Source organism: Pseudochaenichthys georgianus, unplaced genomic scaffold, assembly GCF_902827115.2.
Source record: "Pseudochaenichthys georgianus unplaced genomic scaffold, fPseGeo1.2 scaffold_151_arrow_ctg1, whole genome shotgun sequence".
Lineage (NCBI taxonomy): Eukaryota > Metazoa > Chordata > Actinopteri > Perciformes > Channichthyidae > Pseudochaenichthys > Pseudochaenichthys georgianus.
The window spans coordinates 267,833-276,835 of record NW_027262359.1 but is presented as its reverse complement, the minus strand read 5'-3'; the positions used below and the strand labels follow the sequence as shown (position 1 = coordinate 276,835).

Below are 9,003 nucleotides of genomic sequence, written 5' to 3'. Positions count from 1 at the left end.
GCAGGCTGAGTCTCCATGCTTTGAGAGACACACAACATCAGAGGATCTTTATTGTTTCATAGTGTAGTTTAAGTGCCATTTTGCATAAGAAGGACAACTGAAGCCACATTACAAAAAATAAAGCAACACACACAAAAACAACTTAGTACATACAAAGTGCTGATCGAGTGCAGCCAAGTTATGACGGCACAAGGTTTTCATCTTAAAATAATAACATGAATGGAAACATGATCATGACTAATTTATTAAAAACAGTGTAATCACCATCTACTATCATTTGCTCAAAATAATTTAATTATGCCCAATCGTTGTAAGATTATTCATGCAATAATAAGCATGGCATTTTAGGTAAGTAATTGCTCCTTTTTTCCATGATAAACTAATATGAAATAAAATGTTCTGCTGTAGTTTCATTCAAATCCAAATAAAATAGAGATGAATATGTTGGCTGCAAGCACTCAAATTATGTTCAAACTATCACCTAAACATCATGTAATTTCTAAATAAAGTCAGACACTTTTCATTATTAGGTCCACCCCTCTGACAAGGTTAGGGCCCCCAAAGTGCAAAAATATGAATGTAACTCTACAGGCACGAGGACCCAGCATCCTCCTGGGCTGCTCAGCCTGCAGGTTATATACTGGGATATTTGTCCAAACAGAGAACATCCTTGTGAGAAAGCCGGTAACATGGAGCAGCACGGGGCAGTTTGGGTACTGGTTTTAGCACTCAGTGCTTTGCTGCACTTTGACATCGTTTTTGCTGTAGGTGCTGATGGCGGTAAGTTTGTTTTTTAAAGTTCAACCTTCAAATGTGATGTTTGTGGCCTGGGAAACATTCCACTACAAGGACAATTCCATTAATGTAATCCAAGTTTCCACAGCTTATCCATCTATATGTTATTTTTCTCTTTTCCCTACAGCCAAGCCAGGAGTGTGCCCTCGCAATAACGGCCCAGGACTGTGTGTTGAATTTTGCTCCAATGACGGTGACTGCCCCAATCGTGAGAAGTGCTGCCATAATGGATGTGGACATCAGTGCACTGCCCTGTTCACAGGTTAGATGTTAGTCAAATCGTCCAAATGTTCCTCTGGCAGGGTTTGAGTGATAAATGTGTTGACAATGTCTTTATTTTGGTAGATACCAGAATGACAGAATGAATCTTTGTAATATTTGTATTCTCTAGTTTAAATAATCATACCAGTATTTAAACAATGTATGCTGGTCATCTGAATGTATGCTGGTCACCTGGAATCCTAGTAAGCTTCCAGCATGGTATATTTAATACTGTGTTCATTAAACATAAACTGGTGATAGATGGATGCTGGTGCCCAGCCCAGCATACCAGCATACTATGCTGGTCTATGTGGGGGAAAACTTCTGTGTAGCAAATTAGCAATGCAGTGGGACTCACCGATTTAGGAAGGAGACAAGAGGAGAGCTGGAGCTTTGATGTGAAATACTGATGGTTTAGCTGGTTTGGCTGGTGCACCAGCTAAACCAGCCATCCTGGCCAACTAAAGTGTCCAAAATCCCTCTACACTAGCCTGACCAGCTAAATTGGTCTAAGCTGTTTTTTTCAGCAGGGAAGTGTTGAGCTAAAAAAAGGCTCTGCTGTCACTAACAGTGGCAGGGCCTCACAATCCCTCACTGAAGGTAAAAGTCCCTGAGTAAACACACAAGTTACAGGAGGGTCCACGGTTTAGCATTTGCGCAGTTAGCATGTTAGCCAGATCCAAATTGCACCTGTAGGTCTGTTTCATTTAGGTCACTGAGCATGTTAGCATGTTAGCTGGGTGATGCATAGCAATCTGTGATTTAGGCAGGTGCAACCTTTATTTATTGGACTGATCTATTATTTATACTTTCAATGTTAGGAATTAACTATAACCCAGTAAGTACAATTCTGTGCAATTGTTTACTTATAATCACTAACTATGAGCAGCAGGCCAGGTGAGGGACCTTCATGAGTCATTTCCAGAGTTTCAGCTGCTTCGGCTGCTGCTTCTTTTTCATGTGACTATTATTTCTATTGTTCTGCTACATAAAAACGACTAACAGTTGCCTAAATATTTAGTCTAAATGTAAGCCTAATTAGTTCAACACCTGGTACAGCACATTTCACAGGGAGATATTACACCTATTTCCACATACAATAATTAAATATATCTATAGCCTTCTTAGTTGGGCTACTCAACAGACTGGATTACATGTTTATATCATAGTTTAAGTTAGCTTGCTTTCGACCAGTTAGACCATCAAAATGGAGCTTACAGTATCAACCACTATGTTCTGCCTCCTTTCTGATAATATGGAGGTGAATGGTTCATGTGATATTACATATAGAAATGAGGTACAGCAAATCTTTCCATCTTTAGTCATTATGAAAATGTTCATGAATCTGTAGCTTTGACCGTCAGTGTAATGCTGATATGTTGTGCTTTCGGCTGGTTCACCATTACACAGCACATTAGAGTGCATGCATTGGCACCATCGTATCAGGATCAGGGGACTGGATCAGATAGTCCAGTCTCGTTGCTGCAGTGGAAGCCTCAGCCACTCTCATCTGAAATCTAATGCATGCAAAGCTGCTAGCTGACTCATGGAGAAGCAAAATGCAATTGTGCAGACTATCTCTTGTTGTTTGTTTCTATCATGGCTCATGGGCTCTGTGATGTTTTTCATGCTCTTAAGCAAAGAGATCAGATTTCATTCATGGAATACAAATAATACTATAAGTGAAGTCATACTGGAAATAAAAAAGGAAAAACAAAGATGATAGGAACATCATAAAGGAATTAAAAAGTAACGAGGGAGAATATTTTAAATTAAACTTTCTGTTTCCCTCAATTTATATTTTGGCAAAACATATTTGTTATTAATGTGTGATCATCTCCCTTCCTATAAAAGGGTCAGCAAAAGCTACACTTAAATAAACACATACCCTTAATTGGGAGTAGTCCCCATATCTCGTCCAAATAAAATCGTTTTTTCCTTCATAACCGTGGTGAATTGTAAAGAAAATACCATTTACAGTGCTTTAGGTGTGCAGCATAGTGTAACTGGGAACAGTTTAGATGTAATTCCAGATGTTGCCAATAGATGGCCACACAGGGGCAGGCTGAGTCTCCATGCTTTGAGAGACACACAACATCAGAGGATCTTTATTGTTTCATAGTGTAGTTTAAGTGCCATGTTGCATAAGAAGGACAACTGAAGCCACATTACAAAAAATAAAGCAACACACACAAAAACAACTTAGTACATACAAAGTGCTGATCGAGTGCAGCCAAGTTATGACGGCACAAGGTTTTCATCTTAAAATAATAACATGAATGGAAACATGATCATGACTAATTTATTAAAAACAGTGTAATCACCATCTACTATCATTTGCTCAAAAATAATTTAATTATGCCCAATCGTTGTAAGATTATTCATGCAATAGTAAGCATGGCATTTTAGGTAAGTAATTGCTCCTTTTTTCCATGATAAACTAATATGAAATAAAATGTTCTGCTGTAGTTTCATTCAAATCCAAATAAAATAGAGATGAATATGTTGGCTGCAAGCACTCAAATTATGTTCAAACTATCACCTAAACATCATGTAATTTCTAAATAAAGTCAGACACTCTTCATTATTAGGTCCACCCCTCTGACAAGGTTAGGGCCCCCAAAGTGCAAAAATATGAATGTAACTCTACAGGCACGAGGACCCAGCATCCTCCTGGGCTGCTCAGCCTGCAGGTTATATACTGGGATATTTGTCCAAACAGAGAACATCCTTGTGAGAAAGCCGGTAACATGGAGCAGCACGGGGCAGTTTGGGTACTGGTTTTAGCACTCAGTGCTTTGCTGCACTTTGACATCGTTTTTGCTGTAAGCGCTGATGGCGGTAAGTTTGTTTTTTAAAGTTCAACCTTCAAATGTGATGTTTGTGGCCTGGGAAACATTCCACTACAAGGACAATTCCATTAATGTAATCCAAGTTTCCACAGCTTATCCATCTATATGTTATTTTTCTCTTTTCCCTACAGCCAAGCCAGGAGTGTGCCCTCGCAATAACGGCCCAGGACTGTGTGTTGAATTTTGCTCCAATGACGGTGACTGCCCCAATCGTGAGAAGTGCTGCCATAATGGATGTGGACATCAGTGCACTGCCCTGTACACAGGTTAGATGTTAGTCAAATCGTCCAAATGTTCCTCTGGCAGGGTTTGAGTGATAAATGTGTTGACAATGTCTTTATTTTGGTAGATACCAGAATGACAGAATGAATCTTTGTAATATTTGTATTCTCTAGTTTAAATAATCATACCAGTATTTAAACAATGTATGCTGGTCATCTGAATGTATGCTGGTCACCTGGAATCCTAGTAAGCTTCCAGCATGGTATATTTAATACTGTGTTATTAAACATAAACTGGTGATAGATGGATGCTGGTGCCCAGCCCAGCATACCAGCATACTATGCTGGTCTATGTGGGGGAAAACTTCTGTGTAGCAAATTAGCAATGCAGTGGGACTCACCGATTTAGGAAGGAGACAAGAGGAGAGCTGGAGCTTTGATGTGAAATACTGATGGTTTAGCTGGTTTGGCTGGTGCACCAGCTAAACCAGCCATCCTGGCCAACTAAAGTGTCCAAAATCCCTCTACACTAGCCTGACCAGCTAAATTGGTCTAAGCTGGTTTTTTCAGCAGGGAAGTGTTGAGCTAAAAAAAGGCTCTGCTGTCACTAACAGTGGCAGGGCCTCACAATCCCTCACTGAAGGTAAAAGTCCCTGAGTAAACACACAAGTTACAGGAGGGTCCACGGTTTAGCATTTGCGCAGTTAGCATGTTAGCCAGATCCAAATTGCACCTGTAGGTCTGTTTCATTTAGGTCACTGAGCATGTTAGCATGTTAGCTGGGTGATGCATAGCAATCTGTGATTTAGGCAGGTGCAACCTTTATTTATTGGACTGATCTATTATTTATACTTTCAATGTTAGGAATGAACTATAACCCAGTAAGTACAATTCTGTGCAATTGTTTACTTATAATCACTAACTATGAGCAGCAGGCCAGGTGAGGGACCTTCATGAGTCATTTCCAGAGTTTCAGCTGCTTCCGCTGCTGCTTCTTTTTCATGTGACTATTATTTTCTATCGTTCTGCTACATAAAAACGACTAACAGTTGCCTAAATATTTAGTCTAAATGTAAGCCTAATTAGTTCAACACCTGGTACAGCACATTTCACAGGGAGATATTACACCTATTTCCACATACAATAATTAAACCGCTATATCTATAGCCTTCTTAGTTGGGCTACTCAACAGACTGGATTACATGTTTATATCATAGTTTAAGTTAGCTTGCTTTCGACCAGTTAGACCCGGGATGGGAAAATGACGGCCCGGGGGCCGCATGCGACACCCAGCTCCTCTTTTTGCAGCCCTCAGATTAATTCATAAACAAGGTAATTAATAAAATAATTATAAGAATTATTTATTATTATTACGTCCACTAGACTCCTAGTTACGTCGCGAGCTGCGTACATGATTTAGTTCGGCAACCAAATACCGCAAAAATAATCTGTGACGCGTGTGTGTGTATTGTGTTTGTTTCCCGGGGAAACACTCACAAGAAACACCAGCTGTTGTCATGCCTGCTATGACATTAAGTTGCCGCTTGTAATTAGGCCTTTACAAGCTTAAAAGTTCTATTTATCATCTGAATTTGGCGAAACAAGTTTAATATTCTAAAAACCAAGACTTTATTGTTTATTTGAAATCAGATGAAAACAAACTGTCACGGACCCTGCCGTATCTATGATTACTATACGCTTTTCATTCATAATTTCAGCGGGAGGGGGGGGGGGGGTGCTGAGGAACAGCAGAGTGCGGGTTGACAGGTGCCTGTGTTGACATTCCCCTTATTGTGCGTCAGCAGAGACTGGCTACAAGTGTCTTAGCTAGGTTCAAGTTAGACAACTAATGTCTGGGTTAGTGTTCATGACATCATGTTTATCTCATCTTAATGGTTAATCTCAATGCACACACATGTTCCGTGCATTCCAATAGTTTAAAATAGTTGTATTCCACTGTTAAATAACATGTTCAATACAAACATGCCACTTGTAAAAATTAAATAACATTTCTGTGAACTGATATTTGTTTAGTGAGCTTATTAGAGGAGGTTCCCTGAAAGATTGTAAAATGTCAATGAAGATGTCAGACTTAGTATATTTGTTAATAATTACATACAATACATGGAATTTGTGTGTGTGTTCCAAGTGAATCTGCGGCCCCCTGGTGGTCAGTACATAAATTGTGTGTCCCCCACCACCATCCAAGTTGCCCATCCCTGAGTCAGACCATTAAAGTGCAGCTTACAGTATCAACCACTGGATGTTCTGCCTCCTTTCTGATAATATGGAGGTGAATGGTTCATGTGATAATCCAAATCAAATAGAGATGAATATGTTGGCTGCAAGCACTCAAATTATGTTCAAACTATCACCTAAACATCATGTAATTTCTAAATAAAGTCAGACACTCTTCATTATTAGGTCCACCCCTCTGACAAGCTCAGGACCCAAAGTGCAAAAATATGAATGTAACTCTACAGGCACGAGGACCCAGCATCCTCCTGGGCTGCTCAGCCTGCAGGTTATACACTGGGATATTTGTCCAAATAGAGAGCATTCTTATGAGAAAGCCGGTAACATGGAGCAGCACGGGTCAGTTGGGGCACTGGTTTTAGCACTCAGTGCTTTGCTGCACTTTGACATCGTTTTTGCTGTAGGTGCTGATGACAATTTAACAAGTAAGTTTGTTTTTAAAGTTCAACCTCCAAATGTGTTGTTTGTGTGAAACATTCCACTACACAAGGACAATTCCATTAATGTAATCCAAGTTTCCACAGCATATCCATCTAAATGTTATTTTTCTCTTTTTCTTACAGCCGATGTAATAATGTGCCCTTACAGCCCAGGACTGTGTCGTCAATATTGATCCAAAGACACTGACTGCCACAATGACGATAAGTGCTGCCCTAATGGATGTGGACATGAGTGCGTTGCCCTGTACAGAGGTTAGATCAGGGCCGTCCCTACAGGCCGATCATGCAGGCTGCATGGGGCCCCTGGTCGGCGTCATGGGGGGTCATTCGTGGGCAATTCGCGGGCAATTCCCCCCCAAATGAGTCATTGTGCCCCCACAACGCAGGGCGGGCCAGCCTTGCCACTTTGCCATTGTTGTTGTTGTAGTTGTAATCATATAAGTGAAAACGTTTCCACTAAAAGTTTTTTGTGTGAAATAAATCAGAAATAAAGACTACAAATAGAAAACACAGCATAAGGTGTGCTCACTGCTGCTCTCTGATTGGTGTGTTGCTTGACCAATGACCCCCGACCTTTGTTTTGTTATCATTACGTGGCTGTGTTTAAATGAAAGCCCGGATGCGATCTGTTCATCTGTTATACTGATTATAAGTAAAGCCATCGAAAATAATATGATATACAGTACAGTACAAGTAGCCTACTTCTGGGTCTCTGTGTTTCATTCAAGCTCGGCTCTGTGTGTGTGTGGCAAGAGCACATTTTGTGAGTGCGCGAGCGGTAACGTGGAATGTTGTTGTTAGCATCTGGTTAGCTAGCTATGCTAACGGATATAAAGGGCTGTGTCTACACCAAGGTGGAGGAGAGTCCTCTCCTGTCAGACTGAGACTGAGAGGATCTTATAACGTCAGCTCAGTGAGGTAAGGACTCTCTCAGTGTTTAGATAGTTGCTCCCCGGGCGCCGTTCAAAATGGCAGCACACTGCTCCTAACACTAGGATTGACTACAAAATCACCCTCTTCACTCATCAGTGCATATATGGAAATGCTCCCTCCTACATCAAGGAATTGCTCACCCCACAAACCTCCACGAGGAACCTACGTTCAGTAAAGGCAAACCTCCTCATCCCACCAAGGACAAAACTGAAGACCATGGGAGACCGAGCCTTCTGCTCCGCTTCTCCGAGATTGTGGAATGCCCTCCCAAGCCAGCTGAGGACACCACAGACTGTGGAGGCTTTCAAAAAAGGCCTAAAAACGCATCTTTTTAGAATAGCCTTTAACTAGATTTTTAAATCCCCCACATTATGCCATGCGGGCATGAATGTCACAGCTTTTATTATGTTGTTTTAATTGTTTTTTTTTTTTATTGTTTTGTTTCACCCTTTTTAATTTTTAATTTTGTAGCACTTTGAGTTTTGTTTACGCAAATGAAAAGTGCGCTTATAAATAAAATATATTATTATTATTAGGATGGGTCAAATGCAGAGAAATAATTTCCCCATGAGGGATTAATAAAAGTTCATCTTAATCTTAGTTCACTTTAGTGTAAGTTATCTCAGTGGGTCTCAAACGGTTTGGTCACCATTTATGTAAACAAGTATTTGCGAGGAACACCTTTATATGATCATTATAGTTATTAAAAAAATAAGAGAATAAATGAAAAACAGGTATGAAATACTATAGGACAGTAACACAAGAATACAGTTTAAAAGGGGAGTGATTAGTAAAATATCCATAAAGAAAAAGTACATCTGTTTACAGTTCTGTTTCATATGGATGTTGAGAGACCTATCCATATCTCTTAATTTTGCTTTCAAAGTGCACCAGATTGATGCATTTAAGTTCAATATTTAAAAAAAAATCTTCCCGGGGGAGCATGCCCCCAGACCCTCTTAGAGGAGGTTAGGTCCACCCCCACCTAAAACATGTTAACATGGATAGGATACTAAATACATTTGCACACTTTTTATATGGTGGCCTATGTCCATATGTTTCTGTTTTGGTGGTCGTGTCACAACCGTGCATGTATGCACAACTCATATGTGCGCTATAAAATAGCACTACACCCCTGCAATGTGTGTGAAAGACAATAGACTTTACAGCATGTTTTTTTAAATGGAAGTTGCGTTGGTATTTGTGTGTTGGTTGTTGACGGCAGTGTGTGCCCCCCTGGTGGTC

The 9,003-nt window shown here is 40.2% G+C and overlaps 2 protein-coding genes across 2 annotated transcripts in view; one reads left to right on the top strand and one right to left on the bottom strand.

Annotated features, from left to right (window-relative positions):
- LOC139433241 (zinc finger protein 479-like) overlaps nucleotides 1-9,003 on the bottom strand; it is a 117,387-nt gene that overhangs the window by 83,987 nt on the left and 24,397 nt on the right. The gene's annotated exons all lie outside the window — the stretch shown is intronic.
- On the top strand, nucleotides 648-7,333 carry LOC117441152 (WAP four-disulfide core domain protein 2-like). Its single transcript, XM_034077353.2, has 4 exons — nucleotides 648-780; nucleotides 923-1,057; nucleotides 4,040-4,174; nucleotides 6,949-7,333. The coding sequence occupies exons 1-4, from the start codon at nucleotides 690-692 to the stop codon at nucleotides 6,996-6,998; spliced, it is 411 nt and encodes a 136-aa protein (XP_033933244.1). The 5' UTR covers nucleotides 648-689; the 3' UTR covers nucleotides 6,999-7,333.

Bases quoted from the DNA above. Each gene is read 5' to 3' on its own strand.
- LOC117441152 (XM_034077353.2), top strand. From the start codon at position 690: ATGGAGCAGCACGGGGCAGTTTGGGTACTGGTTTTAGCACTCAGTGCT. The intron at 781-922 runs GTAAGTTTGTTT...TTTTCCCTACAG, and splicing joins TGCTGTAGGTGCTGATGGCG to CCAAGCCAGGAGTGTGCCCT. The intron at 1,058-4,039 runs GTTAGATGTTAG...TTTTCCCTACAG, and splicing joins GTGCACTGCCCTGTTCACAG to CCAAGCCAGGAGTGTGCCCT.